The 23,445-nt window shown below is 37.0% G+C and overlaps 2 protein-coding genes across 2 annotated transcripts; one reads left to right on the top strand and one right to left on the bottom strand.

Moving 5' to 3' along the window:
* The first annotated feature begins 548 nt into the window (after positions 1–548).
* Positions 549–4,912, top strand: LOC115992119 (protein FAR1-RELATED SEQUENCE 6-like). The gene is made up of 2 exons (XM_031116187.1): positions 549–726; positions 2,729–4,912. Exon 2 carries the CDS (start codon positions 2,729–2,731, stop codon positions 4,733–4,735), a length of 2,007 nt encoding a protein of 668 aa, XP_030972047.1. The 5' UTR covers positions 549–726; the 3' UTR covers positions 4,736–4,912.
* An 11,376-nt stretch (positions 4,913–16,288) lies between these two features.
* On the bottom strand, positions 16,289–23,226 carry LOC115992306 (protein FAR1-RELATED SEQUENCE 6-like). Its single transcript, XM_031116458.1, has 2 exons — positions 23,057–23,226; positions 16,289–18,730 (listed from the first exon to the last, which is right to left on the bottom strand). Exon 2 carries the CDS (start codon positions 18,728–18,730, stop codon positions 16,670–16,672), a length of 2,061 nt encoding a protein of 686 aa, XP_030972318.1. The 5' UTR covers positions 23,057–23,226; the 3' UTR covers positions 16,289–16,669.
* Between the last annotated feature and the right edge of the window lie 219 nt (positions 23,227–23,445).

Raw genomic sequence — 23,445 nt, 5'->3', positions numbered from 1 at the left:
CTCAATTTTAAAACTTAAGGGACTAATTGTGCTCGCTTCAAACTTGAAAAACCAATTGCGCACACAGCGTAAACTTGAGGGACCAATAGTATAGTTTCACCTAAAAAAAAATAATCTTTTAACTTCCCTTATTTAACTTGCTGTAAAATAGAATTATTTTACAAAAAATTTTAATGGGAAACAATTTCTAAAAATAAGCCATATTTTTTTCTATTGCCTAAAAAATAATTTTCTTTTAACTCATTTTTTTTAATGCTACTAAACACTAGAAAACACATAAATCTATCATTACTCAGTTTTCTATAAATACTCTATATAAGTACTTATAAATAGTGAAAGTAATGACCAATATTCAAGTGGAGCTTCATGTATAAACTTAAAGGCCTGTTTGGTAGCCCTGTTCAAACACAAAACTACACATTTTAAACAATATAACACATATTTTCACACACTTTTTCACTAACCCATATAAAAAAAACAATCTAACAACAATTCTCAAACTTACTCACCAAACAGCCCTAAATTAGACGGTATAGATCACAGTTTCTGAAAGCCACTCAGTCAGGGGCATTTCTGATATTACCCCAAAAATCACAGTTTTTTATCAGTTGGTAAAGACTAGAGAGTAGAGAGTAAAGAGCGAACTGTGAGAGCAGAGCACTGTGTAACCCACGCGCCCCTCTTGCGCTTCCACCAACTCTACTCTCCGGCGATAACTCGGATCAGGTAACTGCCGGAAACCAAACAATTCCCAACTCAAATTCTATTTTTTCAATTTTTCTTACTCTCCGTTTGTTTCCCGAGAAAAATGTCCAATCTTTTTATACTTTGTCTAAAAATAATTGTTTGGCTGTCTAAGTTTTGACAGCTCAGCTCTACTAATCCGAATTATCGTTTTTTTTGTTGTTGTTTATTATTAGAAATCAAATTTGTTTGGCTGCGGAGAAAAAAAAAATACTGATTTCATTGATTCGTGTGTGTGTGTGTGTGTGTGTAATTTGGAAGGATTTGCTATGTAGAACCTAATGCTAGAGAATGAAATGAGTTTAGTTCTAATTTTGGGTCTTCAAAATGAGCAGTGAAATGAAATTCGGGCCAATTGGTATCATAAAACGCAAGTTTTTGGTACAATTGTAAAGAGTTGTTATATGCTACAAACAAACCTTTAGGTAGCTGAGTGTCAATGTGATCATTGTCTTTAGCAAATAGCGATTGCAGAGAGTAAACCATAGAGAAAATGATAGGTGCAGCTCGATCTTTCTTTTGGATAGGATATGAGAGAAGGTTTCTGCTTGAAAAGAAAATGGGGTCTGGTTTTAAATGGAGTTGGAATAGAAAGCTACTTTTTTTTTGTTAGCAATAGTGTAGGTTGTAAGATTAAAGATGAAGCTGAAGTTTGTTTAGGACACGAGTTTGCAGGAATTTTCCCAAGGAAATTTATCTCTCATACTTTCTCGTCTTTTCTTTTCCATGACTGGTATAATTGTGTATGCTACTTGCAGCAAACTCGTAGACCACCTAAAAAGGAATATTTTATTATTTGGACCATATATTGACATAAGAAGTCCAATGGGAGCAATACTGGAAACAGCAATCCATAAAAAAAACTCCGATATTGAGATCGGTTATGAAAAAAAAAAAAAAATCCTTCCTAATTCATTGATTCGGGAGAAGATACTGAACTGTATTTGTATATGCTACAAAAATATGGGTCTTATCAGGAATTATTTCTGTTTGTGTGTGTGTGAGTGCGCATGTGTGTTTGTCACCTCTGATCTTGCATACATAGCCTATGAGGTTTAATTCATTAGTTTGTGATGGACCATCCAAGATTTGGATGTGCCAAGCTGAAAGTCCAACCTAAGAAGAGTGTTATCGAGAATATTAATCTAGATGATATATATTAGCTATCTTTTGAATCTTTTAGTGAGTGAAATTGCTTGGCCTCTGGCTTTGGGTATGTCTTTAGGTGCAATCCAAGAGTCATGAAGCTTTTCTGGATGCATTCTAGAGAAGAATAGTAAATGGTTTAAAGCTTAGAAAGGGATTTACATTGTCATCGGTGGAAGTATTAATTTCATGAGATCAATCCAGTGCAGCATCCATATTCATAATCTGCCCATGTTCAAGGTTCTGGTCAAAGCTTCTGATTCTGTTAAGAAGCTTTTGATGGATTTCTTTGAAGGATTAGATTCTAGTTTGGACTATACATTTTTACAAATTGTAATCTGGCATTGAGTGATGTGGAGAGAAAGTTGACAATTAAAATGAACTATTAATATTTTATTTTATAAACATGAGACAAGTTGTGATTGATAAGATAGTTTATTTGATTAGTGTGGTGAACATAATTTCCTGACGACATTCATGTGGTGAAATACTGAAATTTGATATTATCTGTCAGTGCATATATAGGTGATTTTTTTTAGATACTGCCATGCACTGAGTGACAGTTGCATGACCTTAGAGTAGCTATCTAGTTAATATTAAAAAACTATAGTAGGACCATAATTTTTCTTCTAAAGTGTCCTTTAATCTACTAGATTTCATCCATTGAGAACTTGAAATAAATGTAGAGTCCTTTAAAAGATGTTGATTGGGTAACAAGTTCCTTATGATTCTCTTTTCTCTTTCTTATTTTCTGTCAATGTTTATATATTCTCTTGTTACCATTGTTGTTTCTATTATTAATGTTGTTTATGGTTCTTTGGTTCTTTTTCTCTTCTAGATGGATGAAGTTTCTCTTAACAGTGAGCCAGTTGGTGATGATGACGCTGATGGATTTGAGATAGAAGGAGATTGTGCAATGACAGAATATGTCGGTCAAGCTGGAATAATTCAAGGAGAGAATCCCCTTCCTCCTGCTGTTGGGATGGAGTTTGAGTCTTACGAGGATGTGTATTACTTTTACAATTGTTATGCCAAGGATCAAGGATTTGGGGTTAGAGTAAGCAATACATGGTATAGAAAGAGTAAGGAAAGATACAGAGGAAAACTTAGCTGCAGTAGTGCAGGTTTTAAAAAGAAAAGTGAAGCAAACCGCCCGAGGCCAGAAACAAGAACTGGTTGTCCAGCAATGATAAAGTTCAGATTGATGGACTCCAAAAGGTGGAGAATTATTGAAGTGGAGGTTGAGCACAACCACTTGATCAGCCCAAAAAGTGGAAAATTTTATAAATCTCATAAGCACCTGGGTGTTGGAACCAAAAGAGCATTGCAGTTAGAAAGTGCTGAAGAAGCACAAAAAATTAGGCTTTTTCGGACAGTGGTTATTGATGCTGAGGATAATGAAAGTCTGGATGTTGATGAAGGAGTATTTGGGAATAATGTTGACTTCTGCAATCAATTGAAGCTCAAAGTAGGAGATGCTCAAGCAGTACTTAATTACTTCACCCACATGCAATTAATTAATCCGAACTTCTTTTATGTGGTGGATCTCAATGAGAAAGGATGTTTGCGGAATTTGTTCTGGACAGATGCAAGAGCCAGGGTTGCATATGGCTATTTTGGTGATGTAGTTGCAATTGACACTACCTGCTTGACAAATAAATACGAGGTTCCCCTGGTTTCTTTTGTTGGAATGAATCACCATGGACAATCTGTGCTGTTGGGTTGTGGTTTACTTGTGGGTGAGACCATTGAATCATATACGTGGTTGTTCAGGGCATGGCTTACATGTATGTTAGGACGCCCCCCACAAGCTATTATTACTGACCAGTGTTCAACTTTACAAACGGCTGTTGCTGATGTTTTCCCAAGAGCTTCTCATTGCCTGTGCTTATCACATATCATGCAGAAAATTCCAGAAAAACTAGAAGGATTGTATGAATATGAAGCAATTATAGCAGCATTGAATAGAGCAGTTTATCATTCACTGAGGTCCGAGGAATTTGAAGCAGCCTGGGAAGATATGATGCAGCATCATGGACTGAGGGATCAGAAATGGCTTCAAGTATTATATGAAGATCGGAAACGGTGGGTTCCAGTTTATTTGAAGGACACGTTTTTGGCTGGAATGTTTCCAATCCATCCAAGTGATGTTGTATCTTCATTCTTTGAAGGATATCTTGACAAACAGACTCCTTTGAAAGAGTTTTTAGATAAGTATGATCAGGCTCTGCAGACAAAGCATCACCTTGAAGAGTTAGCAGATATGAATTCAAGAAATTCAACTTATATGCTAAAATCAGGAAGTTATTTTGAGTTGCAGCTCTCAAAATTGTACACAAATGATGTATTAGAGATGTTCAAAAGGGAGATGGAGGGGATGTACTCTTGTTTTAGCACTAGACAATTAAATGCTGATGGGCCAATCTTTACATACATTGTCAAGGATCAAGTTGAAGTAGAGAGAAACAGGAGGGAGGCAAGGGATTATGAGGTCTTCTATAATGCAACTGAAATGGAGGTCCTTTGTATTTGTGGTTTATTCAATTTTAAAGGTTATTTATGCAGGCATGCACTTTCTGTCCTTAACCAAAATGGCATGGAGGAGATCCCACCTCAATACATTCTATCACGGTGGAGAAAGGATATACCGCGCAATTATGTTCTTGATCACAGCTCCAATGGTATTGATGCTAATAATCCAGTTCATAGGTTTGATCATCTGTACAAATGTGTAGTGCAGGTTGTGGAGGAAGGGAGGAAGTCACAAGACCGTTACAAGTTCGCATTACAAGCATTGGATCAGATATTAAACAAGCTTCATCTTGTGGACAAGCCGTCGATGTAGTTTATAAGATCAAAGTTCCCCATTTATGTAACTTGAAGTATGTACATATTTTTTATGTAACTTGATCTCTTTTGTTTTTAACTTCATTAATCACAGGAGGAAACATGTACAAAATGTTCAAAAATCCATCAGACAATGAGGCAAACTCCCCTTTTCTGTGTCAAATTTGGGGACTCAGTAGTCAACGCACAAAATTTGCTCTACAATTTTTGTTTATATTGTGGTATTCGTTACCATTTGAAAGAGTTTAGTAATAACCCGCCAAGAAATGACAAAGAATATTCAATCTTCGCCATTCTTCTTTCCGCACTAGCATTAAGCATTGTTTTGGGGTTTTGAAAAAAACATTTCCGTGTGTTAGGTGCAGAACCTTTCTGGTCATTCCTAATAGAAGTGGATGTAGTCTTAGCTTGTTGCATAATTCACAATCGTATGATAGGAGTTGACCCTTTGGACTCAATTATGAGCAATGGGCTTTGTGGTAGTCCAATTGCAAATGAAAGAACAAGTAGAAGAGTCCAACAATCACAAAGGGAAGTTCAAGAAGAAAATAGAGAATGGGTTCAAAAACGGGATGATATTTGTCGTAAAATGTGGAAGGATTATAATGCTATGGAGTGATTTCATACTCTTTATATTAGTTGGTTGTGTAATGGATTTTTTTGGTTTCATATTTTCAAGACTTTTATGTTACAATTATTTTTGTTTGTCATGGACACCCCCAATTCATATTTTGTATTGAATATTATTTATATTCTTCTTTGATTTTGTCTCATTTTTCTTGTCAATATCATTGTAATAGAATTGCAATGGAACATAAAAAGGATACTCAGAAGGTCAAGGACACCAACACCAACTTCAGGTGGTCACAACCAATGCAAAATTTATTACTTGAGATACTTGCAGATGAGGTTCTTCTTGGAAATAAGCAATCCAACACATTTAAATATGCATCATATGCTAAAGTAGTTGAAGCAATTACTGAGAAATTTATGATTGAATGTACTCCAAAGCATGTGGAACATCACTTTAAAACACTCAAAACCAATTAGAATACAATTGCATTACTTCGTAATAAGAAAAGCGGGTTTGGATGGATGATAAGAAAGTGTAACAAATAGGTCACCAGTGTGGTGCCAGCCGATGAACTACCGATGGTAAAGTTAGAGAGAGAGAGAGAGAGAGAGAGAATGGAAAATTCTAGTTGATGGGAGTATTATTCTGATGATGCTTTACCTTTGGTTGGATGTGCCTTATATAAGCTTTTGTTCTCCTAGCCGTTGGAAGCCCATAAATGGTGGTTTAATTCCCTGTCTGAGTAACGCCTCTGACAGTTAATGCTGAGATATGGAGACCTCTAAGCTGTTACTCTCTTTACTTCGTCCAATCGTAACAACTTAGTAATTAAAGGCTTCATTTATGGTTCCTTCCTCGTCCATGGTCATGTCTGGACGAGTAGGATTTCCTGACTCATCAGTATACCCTACTTTTTCCAAGGTCGAAACTCTAACTCTCAAAAGAGTGTTCTTTTAAGGTTCATATATCTAAACATGTTTATGAGATATCTAGATCTCTAAACTTCCTATGAAAAAAAAAAAAGAATTAAATAAAGGTCAACTTAAGGGCATCCTTCTCGATCTCTAAAAATAGTACATAAAAAAAACGGGTTAACCTGTGATTCAACCCATTTTTTTGCGGGTCAACCTAACCTAATCAGTGACCCAAAATATTTTTTTTTAAGTAAAAATGTAATATAATTAAAACAATATTGGTTTAATTGTTTGTTGTGAGATTTAAGAAAACAACTGAAACTTTTACATTATTACATGCAAATGAATTGAAAGATGAACAATTGAGGCATTCTGAAATGAGTAAAGATTTTTAGATATCAAATGACAAAATACATACCAAGATAATCTAATTGCAATAGAATTAATAAACATATATTTAAAGTTACAGACGTGTATGAGGAAAATTCATAATTGTGAAAAGAGTGAAGCCAAAGTATCAATGAAATCAGCATAAATTATGAATGCTTAGGCTTACTTTTTAACAATTTATGTCCATAATAAATGGCTTTTCAAAATAAATTATGATATTTCCTAGAGTGTGTGTTGCTTAATAATGATATGATATTCATAAAAGAAACCATGTATAAATAAATAAACAATCAAACTTTAATGCATATTCTTAAATAGAAATAGAGTGTTAACCACAATTGATAATAGATTATAAAATTAGTTTTCAAGATTGTAAATTTCTTATATGTTTTTTTTAAGGACAGAATTTGGATTGGACCCAATATAAGATTGGGTTTAGCCCAATAAGCCCAAACAATGAATTTGTAGAGCGTGAGTAAAAGAACTAGTTCTATTTACTAAGAGAGGCAATAATAGTGGTTTATTTAAGAGAATCAAACACAAGTGAAATGAGAAAACTTTATTCTCAGCACAGTCCGAGGAGCTATATTATAATATTCAGTTGATGATCAATGTTACAAGAGTTCAAAGGATTATTACAAAAATTTCTTGATTTTTTTTGATGATGCTCCTTTGGGCCACTTCTCTAGGCTATATACTATAATTTTGGTATCATCCTTACCATACACGTATAGGTTAGTTTCTAAGAACTCTTTCTTGTCCCATCCAACACCTCCCAAAACCTTCAACTAGCAGCTGTAAGGCTACTTAACCACTGTTCAGGTATCCCCTCCACATTAATGCGGTCAGAGAGTTAGCTGGGATACATTTAATGTAGAGATAGTAGCTTTTGAAAATATTTGCTGCCTCCCTGTACTCATCCCTTATCCAATGTCTAACTTTTAATCGTGATGCAACCTTGAAGGATATTCAGGATGATAAGACATTCTTACTGACCTCGGACCTCTGTTTCCGAGATGACTTTTCTCCTCGAACATGTTTTGGACTATCATATACAATTCCTACTTCTTCTTCTTATACCACTCCCATTATAACCTTATTTGACCATCCTCGGATTAGTTAATGTCCTTGGATTGGGCCATAGGCCCAATTTGTACAGTTTTAATAGTACCTTCTAGCTAACTGGCCCCACAGGTAGAATTTGATTTTGTTTATAGTAGAAAATAAGAAATTAATAAATCATTAAATAAAAAGTTAAGTTAAAATCATCTTAACTTATGTTCTTAAAGTCTTCTTTAATTGAATCTTTTATAAATTATCAATTGATATCCTGTCCGAGTTTAAGATAATTTAGTTAGTAAATTTTTATATAAACGATTTGGAGTTAATCTTAAGAAGATATAAAAAACAAAGATTGCAAGATACAATCTTTTGTTATGTACTTCAGAAACCTAATGAGATTTTCTGGCCCAAATATTAGCATTGTTCTACTCAAAATTTCAATCACGTTAACATCAGTTTGGTCAAAGGTTGTAAGATTTTAATCCCAAAAGTGAGACCTACAAATTTTATATTTTCATGAAATTTTAGTAATAGGAATTTTTGTTTTTGGCGGAGTCCTTTTTTTTTTTTTTTTTTTAAAGGTCATACGTGTGACTCAACTTGTATGTTCATCAAAGAGAGATTTGACCCTTTGAGCTAGTTAGTACACACATATACTCTCTCTCATAATGACAATGTAAAGATTAAGGAAAAAAAAAATGTATGAAGTATATTTTATAACATGGTATATTATATATATTTTGATGCACAATTAATCACATTCCTCCATCATAAACACCAACACCCAAGCTCATACACTGGAATGGACAAGAAGAGCGCTGAATATGGATGCTATAGCCTCAACTTTTCAGCCTTTGTGGAGATCAAAAAATGGTTTGAAAGTCAAGAATATGGGGAATCACATAGTCCTTTTTATTTTTGACAACAAGCGTGAAGTTGAAACTATTCTTGAGAACGAGCCTTGGAGCTTCGACAAACACCTCATGGTGTTGCAAAGCTGTGATAAGGATACGCCAGTTGAAGAGTTAAAGTTCAATTACACTTCTTTTTGGGTGCAAGTACATGACATTCCAGTTAGATTCATGAATCAAAAGGTGGCCGCGGGGATTTGTAGCCAGGTTGGCACGGTCATCAAGAAGCCTGAAGCAGAAAGGGAGGGTGGAAGTTTTCCTTTGAGCCGAGGAAGAATGGTGTCATTGGGGCAAGGCAAGGAAATTTGGGTATCTTTCAAATATGAGTGCCTACCAAATATCTGTTACTAGTGTGGATGTCTCAACCATGACGATAGAGATTGTGAGACCTGGTTGGAGAGTGAAGGGTCACTTAAAGCTGAAGACCAGCAGTTCGGCTCTTGGTTACGAGCTGCACCTACAAGCCGAACTAGGAAAAACTTGGTTACTGTTCCAAGTTTGTTCAAGAAAACAAATGGAGTCTCCTCCACTCCTCAGAATCCGACCAATCCAAGGAAACCTCAAGCTCAGCCCACGGTGGTTCAGCCACCACAGGAAAGTTTGGCTAACATGGAACAAACTCAAACCAAGACTTCAATGTCTCATTTAAGGGGAACGGTTACAAAGAAACATATTTATTCTCCACCCGTTGCTGAACAGATAGATGTTCAGACAGAGCTGTTGGGTACTAGGGAGGTTAATTTGAAGAACAACTCTCCAATAAATGAGGCAAGGAATGAAGTTTCCTCCCTTTGCTGTCCAAATTCAGTGCACAATAATGAGCCGAGTAATTCTCCCCCTGTTTTAGTGCAACAAGATCCGTTCCTATCCACACTTGCCGAGATTGATGAGGAGTTTTCCAACTTAAATGCTCGGTCAACTCCTAATAATGAGGATACAAGGATGCGGAATTTAAGCCATGCAATTAATGAGGAATTAGAGGCGGCTAGGGTTTCTAACAAGGAAGTAGAGGCGGCTAGGGTTGCCATTCACAGGGGTCCGAAATTCAAGCAACAGCCCAATCACACGTAATTGGGAAACAAGAAAAAAAACTCACGCAGCAATAAGGGACCTGGAAACGTGTACCAAATCAAGCTATACTCAACAAAAAAAAAAAAAAATAGTATTAACGGCAAGGAAGTTACAGTGTTACAAACAAAAAGATCCCATGAGCAACTATCCAATCTCAATGGTTTACCAAGTAAAAAACGCATGGTTTCCTTTGAGATTAACTGTTCTACAAAGGCGGAGGCTGATGATTAGCCCCGCCAATCACAATGAGTCTCTTAGTGTGGAACTGTTTTAGGCTTGGGAACCCACGTACAGTGAGAGAGCTTGGGGATTACATCTGAGCAAAAGATCCTACTGTCGTGTTTTTAACTGAGACATGGCCAGATGATGCAAGGCTAGATCAAGTGTTACATAATTTTGATTTCAGAAATAAGTGGTCAGTTGAGAGTGGAAATAGAGGTGGTGTTTTGGTTCTTTTGTGGAAGGAAGAGATCAGAATCACAGTGGAGGATTCATCGAAATATTGTATTGATGTACTTGCTGAGAAAAATACATCACAGGAATGGCGATTTACAGGCTTCTATGGGGAACCGGTGACAGCAAGACAACATGAAGCATGGTCAAAACTTCAAACTCTCAATGATAAACCACACATCCCATGGTTGTGTGCGGGGGATTTCAATGAAATCACCAGATAGGAGGAAAAGGTGGGTGGAGCTATCTGTGGCCATGGTCAAATGCAAGCTTTTAGGGATATTATTGACGAATGTGGTTTTATGGATTTGGGGTACATTGGACCAAATTTCATATGGAGTAAACATTATACAAATGGACACTCAATATGGGAGAGACTTGATTATGGACTAGCTACCAATCAATGGTTCATGAAGTTTCCTGGCACTCGGGTATTCCGTCTACCTTACCTTTCCTCAAATCATTGCCCTTTGTTCATCAATCCTACAAGTATTGAAATTCCTTCATATAAGAAGCCATTTAGGTTCGAGGAAATGTGGCTTTCTGATAGAAGATGTGGTGAGGTTGTTGAAACTGCTTGGAGGTCGTGTATAGCAAGGGGTTCAGATAGTGAAATCATAGGAAAAATTGACAAGAGTGGTAAAGACTTATCTTGGTGGAATTATAATGTGTTTGGAAATGTCCAGAGGGAATTAAAGAAGAAGCGAGAATTGCTTATTGAAGAAGAAGCCGTGGTTGTAAGAACAGGTAGCAATTTGCGGATTAAAGCTTTGAAAGAGGAGATTAATGTTTTGATGGACCGAGAAGCTAGGATGTGGAATCAACGCTCTCGTATTCTTTGGTTGAAAAATGGAGATGGTAATACTAAATTTTTCCATACCCGGGCCTCTCACCGGTTTAGGAAAAATGTTATCTTGGGAATTAACAATTCACATGGGAGTTGAAAGGTAGAGCTGAATGAGATAGGAGGGGTCCTTATCAACTTCTATCAAGAACTTTTCACAACCTCTAATCCACCACTACACCAGGAGGTCCTGGATCAAATTCCACAACTTGTCTCAGATGATATGAATCAAGAATTAATATGCAAGTTTAAGGAATGGGAAGTAGTACAAGCTTTGAAACAAATAACTCCTATGAAGGCTCCTAGTCCAAATGGTATGCCCCATTTGTTCTTCCAACATTTCTGGTCTATGATTGAAGGGGATGTGACTCACTCGGTGTTATCATGGCTTAACTCAGGTACTCTCCCACACCCAGTAAATCATACGTTTATCACTCTTATCCCAAAAAAGAAAAATCCTAGTCGTGTGTCAGATTATCGCCCCATAAGTCTATGCAATGTTCTTTATAAAATCTTTTCTAAAGTCCTTGCAAATAGGCTTAAAAAATTCCTCAATAATATCATTACTAAACACCAATCAGCTTTTGCTAAAGGAGCCTCATTTTCGATAATATTCTCATTGCCTTTGAAACATTGCATACCATGAAACATTATAATTCGAGTTCAAATGGGTTTATGGCTTTGAAGCTTAATATGAGTAAAGCATACAATAGGTTGAATGGATGTTTTTGGAAAAGGTGATGAGAAAAATGGGGTTTTGTGAACAATGGATAGGTCTTATCATGGTGTATGTCAAAACTGTAACCTATTCCATACTTGTGAATGGCGAACCAAAAGGGTTGATTCATCCCTCAAGGGGTCTTAGACAAGGCGATCCCCTCTCCCCATTCCTGTTCCTCTTGTGCACTGAGAGCCTACACAGCCTCATAAAAAAGGCAGCCAACAATGGAGATATCACTAGATTTAGGTTGTGCAAACAAGGGCCTAAACTAAGCCATTTGTTTTTTGCAGATGATAGCCTTTTGTTTTGTAGGGCCAATTCCATAGAATATAGTAAAGTGATGGACCTGCTATTAGTATATGAAGATGTTTCAGGCCAGAAAATTAACAAAGACAAAACAGCCTTATTCTTTAGCAAGTCAGTTACTGAAGCCAACAGACAAATCATTAAAGGGATTCTTGGAGTTCGTGAAGTTCGACACTATGAAAAATACTTAGGGCTGCCTTCCTTGACCGGGAAAGGAAAAAAAGCAAGTTTCAACTATATCAAAGAGAGAGTATGGAGAAAATTGCAAGGATGGGAAGGAAAACTCCTTTCCCAAGCCAGAAGAGAGGTTCTTATTAAAGCAGTCATCCAAGCCATCCCAACCTATGCAATGGGTTGCTTCAAATTACCGATGGGTTTGTGCAATGAAATTGAGGTGATGATAAGGAAGTTTTGGTGGGGACAAAGGGGAGAAAAAAGAAAAATTCATTGGTTAAAATGGGGTGAAATGACGAAGTCCAAAAATGAGGGTGGTATGGGTTTCTGTGACCTAGCTTTACACAATGATTCTCTCTTGGCCAAGCAAGCATGGCACTTATTGCAAGATCAAGGCTCTCTATTCTACAAGATTTTCAAACCCCGGTTCTTTCCAAATTGCACAATAATGGAAGCAATGGAGTCTAGCCGTGGTTCATATGCTTGGAAGAGCATCTTACATGGACGAGACGTGATCAAACATGGAGCTTGCTGGAGAATTGGCAACGGGAAGGATGTCCAGATTTGGCAGCATACATGGCTGCCACGCAAACACCCTACCCGTGTCCAATCTCCAATGCTAGAGGGCTAGGAGGAGACCACAGTGAAAGTGTTGATAAATGAGGATAGCCGAACATGGAATGAGCAATTGATAGATGGGCTTTTTGTTGCAGAGGAAGCTGAACTTGTGAAGAGAATCCCTTTGTCGAGACACCTAGTGGATGACAAGCTATTCTGGCCGTGGACACAGAGCGGAGCTTACTCATGTAAATCAAGCTACCGGTTTTTGAAGATGGAGGAAGAAGAGCAAGGGATGGAGGCAGTACAGAATGGAGAAAAGGAGTTCTGGCAAAGTATTTGGGGCTTGCGAGTGCCAAACAAAGTGAAAAACTTCTTGTGGCGTGCTTGTCGAGAGGCCATTCCCACAAAAGCCAACCTGAAGCGGAGACACATTACGGAAAATGATCGATGCAAATGGTGCAAAAATGCAGAGGAAACAACGCTTCATGCGTTGTGGTCTTGCAGCGAGCTCGACTCGGTATGGACAAATACTGAGTGGAATTCTCGACAAACTTCAAGTGTGGCAAGTTTCAAGGAGTTGCTGTCTTGGGTGCTTATGAAAAATGGAAATAGGGAGCTTTTTGCGATGGTCACATGGGGAATTTCGCACCAGCGAAACCAAGTTTGAAACAAGAGAGCTTGCTGCACTTCGGATCAGCTTACGTTGCAGGCAAAAGAGAAACTGGCTAAATATTTAGCTGTGCTCCCACCGATTCCCTCACCTCCGTCAAAACCAAAAGAAAAATGGAAGCCACCTGACGCAAACTTAGTAAAGATCAACTTTGATGGCGCGATTTTCAGGAATGAGAACAGAAGCGGTATAGACGTCGCGGTTCATAATCACACAGGTGCAATTCTTGCATCCTTAGCTCAGAGTATTTCCCAAGCACTTCAACCAGCAGAAATTAAGGCGATTGCAGCAGCATGGGCTCTGGAATTTGGGCATGAAATAGGCCTTACTGAAGCTATTCTTGAAGGAGACTCAGAACTGATTGTAAATTCCTTAAAGACAGGCAGAGCAACCATGGCCTCAGTGGAGCCACTCATACAAGATGCTACTCATTTTTCAGGTTTATACACGAAATTGTTGTACTCTCATTGTAGAAGAGACGGCAATAAACTAGCACACAGTCTGGCTAGATTTTCGATTCATGTTACGAATTATTCAGCATGGATGGAGGAAGTACCTCACAATTTACTTTCTGTAGCAGAACAAGATCTAACCAATTTGGCATTTCAAGTTTAATAATATTCATCAAGTTTCCTTCTAAAAAAAAAAAATTATGAAATGGGACATTTATAAAGATATCAATTACTCAGGTTGCCTATATAAGGGCATCACGATCCCATTTATAGATAGCTGGATTAGAAAAGGAAACCGTAACCTTCGGGATACATTTAATATGCTAATATTTCATAACCGTTCCCAATGGTCATTTATCCTAATGACTATGAAGCCATTACAACCCAATGTGCTAACTACGTTTCAATTATGGAATCGGACATTTGTAGAGGCAATGGTTACTCAAGTTGCCTATATAAGGGCACCTTGATCCCTATTTGCTGATAGCTAGATTAGAAAAGGAAAGCGTAACCCTTGGGATACATTTAATATGCCAATTTTTTCATTACCCGTTCCCAATGGTTGTATATCCTACAATCTTGACTACCACATGGACATTACAACCCGTGTGCTAACTACATTTCAATTATGGAATAATACATTTATGGAGGCAACGGTTACTAGATTAGAAAAGGAAAGCATAATCTTTGGGATACATTTAATATGCCAATTATTTCATGACCCATTCCCAATAATCATGTATCCTACTATCCTGACAACCACATGGACGTTACAACCAGAGTGCTAACTACATTCCAATTATGGAGTAAGACATTTATGGAGGCAATGGTTACTCAGGTTGCCTATATATGGGCATGGCCCCACTTTGCAAAGGTACAGGTAAAAAATAAAAAAATAAAAACCTACTCTTTCTACTTCCATAATATTTTCTCATAAGTTAAGTGAAAGTTTGACTTAAGCATCAAAGAAACTTTGGTCGGTGCCACATTGATGCCCTCCAATGAGGAATTTCTTTCTAGCAAAGTCTTCCATAACTTCGTGTTCGGCCGACTAGCCCACTGAAGATTTTTGCATCATCATATTTAATTGGTGTAATGTCATGAATTTGGACTATGAATTTCCGAAAAAGCTAACCAGCTACGCACGAGACAGTTCAATCACAAAAGAGATTCTTTTACGGAACTTACTAGCCATAAACTAGGCAGTAAAAGAATCCAACTAGGTTGAAGCTAAGCAGAAAATTACTTTACAAATGATGGTTTTTTTTTAATCTAAATTAAAAAAAAAAAAATGATGTTAAAATAAAGAAAAATGTGATTTGCACAAAGTGTATGCAAATAGTTCTGTTTCAGCAAGAGGCAGGATTCAGTACTTGGAGATTTCATTTAAAATCAACAGCCTAAGTCATATACAAGCTACAAGTGCACAACCCAAGGCAAGAAAGACCTTGATTCAGCAACGGAAAAGAGTCAAAGACCACCCCATGAACTGTGATACTGCTGTAGGGGATAGTAGTTGTTGGGAAAAAAAAAAAAACATTCTTGCTGCTGTCCAGGGGGTGCTGAGGCACTGGCAATGCTATGGAGCTTGCAACTAGTATCAAAGTTAGAGCTGAAAAAAGTAGTTGTCATAACTTTGATCAAGGATTTTGCTAGGCCTTCATGAATATGCAGTTTCCTTGAGGATATCAGATCCTTGCGTAATCAGGTTGAGAACATGTCCTTTGGTTGGGTCAATAGATCCCCCAATGATGCTGCTCATGTGTTATGTAAATGAGCTTTGAAAAAGAAATTTTAAGGGTGTTTCGTACTTGAACTAGAGTGCCTTTCCCCCCAAGACCGTGTCAGGTCTTGAGGGTTGAAGGGTGCTCTCTGTAGCTTGTGTTCCAATCAAACATTGCTTTCTATTAAAGAAAAAAAAAGTATCCCTAACCTGATTCAGCAAAAAACAAGTATCCTAAATCCTAAAATAGTCAAATTCAAGAATGCTTAGCAGTGATTTCAAACAATCATTGCTCTTACCTGGCTGAAAACACAACACATTCAGAAATTAGCCAGAAAGTCCAGGACTTCAAAGTTCTCCGTGGAGAATTAAGGGATGGAATGTAAATAAAAATGCTTTAGCAATGCAGACGTGCACTATGGAACAATCTGCTTGACTAAAAATGTCTATGACATGAACAATGCATTTTAGCCTACATATTTGAAGAGGATTGATAATGATGCATATACAATCAAACATGGACCTGTGCAGACAAATTGTTTAAACATTTAATGTATGCTTATTTTTCTCATGTACATCACAAGCTTCATCCAATGTATGTGTCAAAAATTAGAATGATATTAACAGAAACAAAAAGTTGTCAGTATATACATCAAACCCCAGAAACAAGTCTGGAAAAGGAATGCTTATTTTTCTCATGTATATCACAAGCTTCATCCAATGTATATGTCAAAAATTAGAATTATATTAACAGAAACAAAAAGTTGTCAGTATATACATCAAACCCCAGAAACAAGTCTGGAAAAGGATAAGCCTACATTAACCCAGAAACGTGCTATATACTTAATGTTATCTGCCTAGAAGAGTAACACAGCTGACATAATTTGAAATGTCAAAAAAGAAAGGGAAAGAAAACTATGTAAATTAAGATGTAAGAATAGGCAACATGCAAGCTGACCCATTGCACCTATCTATATTATATATGTTATGGACATTCTGCATGAAGAACGGATGGAAGCAGCCCTCGAGAAAAAGGGAGGGAATAAAAATAAGATTAACATGGTAGTTGAAGAAGGGATCTTCGACCATCATCACAAAAAAGAAAGTTATTCCTGTCTGCTTTCTACATCATGAACCCTATTCAATGACTCCTCAAAAGCTGGCAATGCCTGCCTGTCATCTACATCATGAACCCTATTCAGTGATTCCTCAAAAGCTTGCAATGCCACGTTGTAATGGTCTAGAGAAATCACCCCCTCCTCAACAACTTGCAAGGCACTTCGGTATAATTGATTGAACCACTGCACACGATCAGTAGCATCTACACTAACAGAGCCAACATCAGGAATGTACAAGCGCTTGTAATCCTTTTTCCATCGTGACAGAATGTATTTAGGAGGAACCTCCTCCACCCCATTAAAATTAAGCACACACAATGCGTGCCGGCATAGGTACCCATAGAAGTTAAAGCAACTGCAAATACAACGAACCTCACCTGCTGTTCTGTTGTATAGAACTTCATAATCCCTAATCTCCCTCCTATTTCCCTCACCCAAAACACGCTCCTTGACCAAGAATATTACGATTGGCCCATCAATGTGCAACTGTGTTGTGCTAAAACAAGAATACATCTCTTCCACTTCATATTGGAACTTCTTAAATATTTCTCTTGTGTACACTTTGGAGAGCTGCAACTCAAAAGAACATCTTGTTTTCAGTAAGGGGCTTGAGCTTCTTGACTCAATATCTGCAAGGACTTCTTCCTTGTGCTTCTTATGTAGAGCCAATTCATACTTATCAAGAAATTCTTTCAAAGGAGTTTGTTTATGCACATATCTATCAAAAAAAGGATTCAGTATGTCACCTTGACGTGCAGCAGACATTCCAGCAAAAAATGTGTCTTTCAGATAAACCGGTGCCCACCTAACTCGATCTTCATACAAAGATCGAAGCCACTCATGATCACCAACTCCAAATCGCTGGACCATAAATACCCATGCAGTTTCAAATTCGATCACCTTCAAAGCTTCATAAACTGCTTTAATCATTGCTTTCCTGATTGCATCATAGTTGCGTAACCCTCCCAATTTTTCTGGAACTCTTTTCATAATGTGTGACAAACCAAAACGATGGAGAGATTTTGGAAACATCTCTGCAATTGCACTCTGCAAAGCCTTACACCTATCAGTAATAATAGTTTGTGGAGGGCGTCCTGACATGCACGTAAGCCAAGCTTTGAACAACCAAATATAAGATTCTGTTGTCTCACCTGCAAGCAGGCCACACCCAAGCAATACCGATTGGCCATGGTGATTTATTCCAACAAGTGCCACCAGAGGGATCTCATATTTGTTTGACAAATATGTGTTGTCAAAATAAATAACATCACTAAAGTAACAACATGCAGCCCTAGATCTAGCATCAACCCAAAACACATTCCTCAAACGCCCTTCGTTGTTGAGATCCATCAAGTAAAAGAAGTTCGAATTAGCCAATTGCATACGGCAGAGATAGTTATAAATGGCTTGTGTGTCACCCTTTTTTAGGCTCAGCTGATTGGGATGATCAGTGAAATTCCCGACTTCTCTTGCATTTGAATTTGAGCCCCTATTGCCTCCTGCATCTATCACAAGTGCTCTGTACAACTTGACTGTTTGTACTTCTGCATCGGAATTTGACTCTGATTTCCTTTTAGTTCCACTGCCCATCTTCTTAATTGATTTGTAGACCTTGGTACCTAATAAATGGTTGTGTTCAAGTGTAACTTCAAGTATCCTCCACCTTTTGGAGTCAACTAACCTCATTCTTATCATTGCAGGGCAACCGGTTCTTGTTTCCTTTCTTAAACGATTTACATCTTTAACTCTTTTAAAACCCTGGCTGCTGCAACAAAGTACTGCACCATACTTCTCTCTGCTATTACGCTTGAACCATGAATTCTTCACTCTAACGCGAAACCCCGCTTCCTTAGCATAGCAATTATAGTAATTGTAAGCATCATCATATGACTCAAACTCCATTCCAACAGCAGGTGCAACAAACTCCTTCCTTCCTTCAGAGAGACCATTTTGATAATCTAATTCTGTCATTACACCATCTTCTTCTTTTTGAATCTCATTGCACTCACTATCGGGCACCTGCTCACTGCTAAGGGAGGCTTCTTCCATCTGGAATACAAAATCGAACCCCCAAAGGTCAATTAGATTATCAGAAAAAGCAAACTAAGCATAGAACAGAGATGATAGACCATTATAAATTAAAGGTGAATCATGACATACGTATTCTGCAAGGTGTAAAGAACCTTACCAGTTTATAATATAAGGCTCTTAACCCCAGAAATCAATGTCAAGAATATAATCCTCAGCCTAATGCCTTCATTTTTTAAGGTTAATCAAGCCATACATGTGTAGGTAGTTGGGCCCCATGCAACTTGGTATTAGGCAATGTGCTCTTATGTGCAATAATAAATTATTCAAAAAAACGTAGAAGACACAAAAAATAATTGAAAACACAAGCAAATAAAACACCTCAATATTAACCTTGCCCCCACTTGCCATCAAAGTTACCTTTCTAAATCACACAAACTATGCAAGGGTAACATTGTACTGTTTTCAAAATTTTAAGAACTAGAGTGATATAATTAATAGTTTAAGGACAAAATTAACCTTTGACATATAGTGTAGGACCAAATTCATAGTTTGTTGTATTACACACGCAAGCGCGCGCGCACACACACACACACATATATACAAAAAACACAGCTGTATGTGTGCACACTTGGACATTCTACAACAAAACAAAACAAAGTGTTAATCTGAAAATTTTGGGATATGCTTTGTATCCTCAACAAACTAATCAAGGTCAACTACATGTATTCTTTTCCATCATTCTATTGAAATTAAAATCATACTCTGTGATCTTCTTAATTGTCATATCCTTTTTTAATACTTCTACTAACATCATTTGATGTCTTCCTCTATCCTTTTTCATTCTCTTGAGACTTTAGTCAACTCAATGCATTAATAGTTCTACTCTGCACATGACCAAACCATTTCAAATGTCTCTCCTCATCTTCTCATCAACAAGGTCCACCTACTAAAGGCACTAGCCTAATTGCTGTAGCAAAATAAAGGTAGACCTAGTGGCTACAATGGTGACTAGGAAGTAGAGTTCATAAGCTCTTAAAATGGCTGTTCGGGATATGTTAAATTGGGAAGATGGTTAAAATTTCAAAGCAAATAAAAGAGACATACTTGAAATACATGTATATATATAATTTCCTTACGTTAGAATAATGGTTAAATGATTAAATTAACAATTTCTAAACAACTTAAGTGTTTGGATAATCGGTAATTTATTATTGTATCAGAGTAGGTGGTCTTGAGTTTGAACCATGTCTTCACCTTACCTCCCATTTAAAAAATTTAAAAATTTCACATGTTATGTCCCACTTATTAAGGGGGAAATCTGGACCCCCGTGTGAGGGTGAGTGTTAGAATAATGATTAAATAATTAATTCACAATTTCCTATCAAATTAAGCTTTCAGGAAAATCGGTAATTTATCACCTTGCAATGAGTGTGTAAGGTGAATCTGAAATAGGACAAGTACGGTGTCAATCATCCTTAGGGCAGCCACCATCTTCAAAGTGGTCTAAACTCAAAAAAGATTATTTTGATCATTCAATAGTTGGGGGAGGGGGGATTTGAATCCAAGATGTCTCCTTTGAAAACATCAGGAGGTGCCAACCACTTAAACTACAAGGCTCTTGGCTAGTCTAAACTCAAAACTAATGGTTTTGTTCTGGGGAACCCTAAGCCAGCGGGAGTTGGAGGTTTGACTAGGTATGAAATGGGCATAGAAGTAAAAGGCATTATGTGTAATACAGATCTTGGGTAGTTGGAGGTTTGACTAGGTATGAAATGGGCATAGAAGTAAAAGGGGTTATGTGTAATGCAGATCTTGGGTCCACAGTCTACCATAGAGGCTTATATATTGGCCCTGCGAGATGGGATTCCATTAGCTACTAATGTGAGCAAAGTTAACTTAGAAGCTATGAAAGCATTGATCCTTCTCTAGAGGTGGCATGTGCCACTATGTCTGTTGGGAGACACTGGTATCCAACCAACAAATATTGGACATGCAATACGTGCCAAAAATTTGAGACATAAATAAAATTTTCTTGATTAGGGGACAGTACTGGAAGAAGCTTAGTGTATGGGTTGGTCATGGCTAGAAATGCATTGGATACAGGGTGAACACAGCTAGTTACACGTATGAATAAAAGAAATAAATTTTTTTTTTTTTTTGATAAGTAAGAATGATATATATACGAAAGGCTACTCTATGCATGAAGAACATAGAGTAAACCTAGAAAATACAAGAAAAGGAAAACAGAGAAAAACAAAAAAGAAAACCAAACAATAGAAAAATTACAAAAGAGAAAGGGAGCAAAGAAAAGAAGGGAGGGAATCACTGGATGTGAGTCCCCACGCCCAAGACCAATCAAAAAGAGTTCCACTAAAAGAAGCAAGCATCTGATCACTGGAACTATCCAAATCCTCAAAAGTCCTCCAATTCCGTTCCTTCCAAATACACCAAAGGATGCACAATGGGACTAAGTTCCAAATCTGAGACGAATGCTTCCCCAGCCAATTCCACCAACCAAAGAGCAAGTCTGGAATTGATCTAGGTATAACCCAAGACAAGCCAAAAGTTATAAAGACAAAGCTCCATAACCGATAAGCCATCTCACAATGAAGAAATAAGTGGTCAACCGTCTCTCCACAATGAAGACACATAATGCACCAATCCACAAAAGAAATAATTTCTTGACATCTTTTCCGCATTTTGAATATGGGATTGACATGCAAGGAAGATGTACTTAGAATGCAAATATGTGAAAGGGGGAAATGTAATACAAGTATGTGAAAATGTGAATACTAAAACTTTGTAACTTATTTGACAAGAAAGAACGCCTAACCTTTCAAGGTACTTAGTTACAAATTTGAAATACATTTCAAAAAGTTTATAAAATTGTAAATAGACTTTTTTTTATTTATTAATGTACCCCTATGTGCCTTACAGTAGCTTTTTTGAAAAATTTTATGTATTGGTGTACGTGTATCAGTATCATGTGATATTGTGCTTCATAGCTAAGTTACTTTCTACTAATTCTCGAAATATGCAGACACCTTTTTGCACCCATATGGGTCCTAAATTGATGATTGAAGGCTCCTGCTGTATTCAACCCATAATTGAAGTTAATGCATACATACAGAGAGATTAACCAGGCACAGATCTCATAGCAAAGTAGGAATACATTTTCTTTCCTTACAGATATTTACTTCCCATTTTCAATATGACTTATATGGGTTATGCAGTATATTAACTCTCTTCTTAATATTAGTATGTAGTATCCATTGAACAAATAAGAGAAACACAGGCACACACTAACACACATAGGCTAAACATTAAAGTCAACTATAAAGATAACAATATGTTAAGCTTGTTTTGATCTCAATATACCTCATTTCATACAACTTTCTACACAATTCCCTCATTTCATTCATCTCAGTGCTCATTTTTCTTTTTTTTCTTTTTCTTTTTTTTATTGGCACCAGGTGTCCAGAGCAGAGCCCCAACCAATCCTGGGGGTGCACAGGCCCTCGGCAAGGAGTTTCCCGCAAGTGCACCTTGGGTAATTCAAGGGGCAATTAAATTCCCCCAGTCCGATGGCCCCAAGGGAGTGAATGCACGCATGGCTGCTTGAACCCAAGACATCGGGGTTTCATGGCTCGTCCCAGAGTACGCCTGACCAATGCGCCACACCCCTTGAGGTTCAGTGCTCATTTTTTCTATTTATAAGATCATAAATCTTGGAAAAATTTAAATTCAGACAGACATTAATTGAGAAAAATATACTGATGCATAGTTTATATCAAATCAAAACCACTCATAAACCCCCCCCCCCAAAAAAAAAAAAAGATAAATTAATTTATATACATACACACACAAACTTATTTCAATTTATATACATACACACGCATGTATAAACAAAATGAAAGCTAGAGTAATTTTGAATTAGAAATCGATTCTAAATTGAAATAAGCATTAGTGATATGAAAATTAAACGATCACATACAAGTGTTAGGTTCAAACTATCCCAAGCTCATTCCTATTACACTAAACTCCTCCGTTTGGCAACAAATAATTCGCAAGAAAACGAAAGAAACCAAATGAAAATCATAAGATAATATCAAAAGTTTAAAAGCTGAAAGACTCGAATTTTTCATCATTGGCTTTCTTTTTTCATTTTTTCCGTTTTCTCGGGAAACAAACAACAACCCAAAAAAAAAAAACAAATTCATACACAGAACCGATCAAAATACACGATAAGTTTTTGATTCCAAAATCAAATCCTAAAACAAAGTGAGAGAGAAAATAAAAACAAAATTAGGGCAAAAAGTATGTGTGATTGTTAGGAGTGCTTACATTTATGAGAGGGTGGTATTGTGAGATTTTGGATCCGAATAGGAAGCTCCGCCAACCCGAGAATTTGCGGAGTCACCGGTCGGACTCTGATAAAGAGGCCAACAGAAGACTCTCTCTTTCTCTATGATTCTGTTTTTTTAATTTTTGGAATTTGCGGCGTGAAAGCCTGAGTGTTTTTCCTTTTTCTGTTTTTACCCCAAAGAAGGAAAAAGATATATGACTAAAATTTAGTATTTGTTTTGATAATTTCTTTTTTTAGAATGATTTATATATTTATTTGGATAATTTTGTTACATTAATCACTAATTCATGCTATGCACGTGAACTTACTTATTTATGAGATAGACTAAAATAATTTTATAAAATCTTAAATTGATTAAGAAACTATA

This window comes from Quercus lobata, chromosome 5 (genome assembly GCF_001633185.2).
Source record: "Quercus lobata isolate SW786 chromosome 5, ValleyOak3.0 Primary Assembly, whole genome shotgun sequence".
Classification (NCBI taxonomy): Eukaryota; Viridiplantae; Streptophyta; class Magnoliopsida; order Fagales; family Fagaceae; genus Quercus; species Quercus lobata.
The sequence above is the reverse complement of the archived record's forward strand: the minus strand, read 5'-3'. Positions and strand labels throughout refer to the sequence as shown.

Coding starts and splice junctions, on each gene's coding strand:
- LOC115992119 (XM_031116187.1), top strand. CDS start 2,729: ATGGATGAAGTTTCTCTTAACAGTGAGCCAGTTGGTGATGATGACGCT.
- LOC115992306 (XM_031116458.1), bottom strand. CDS start 18,730: ATGGAAGAAGCCTCCCTTAGCAGTGAGCAGGTGCCCGATAGTGAGTGC.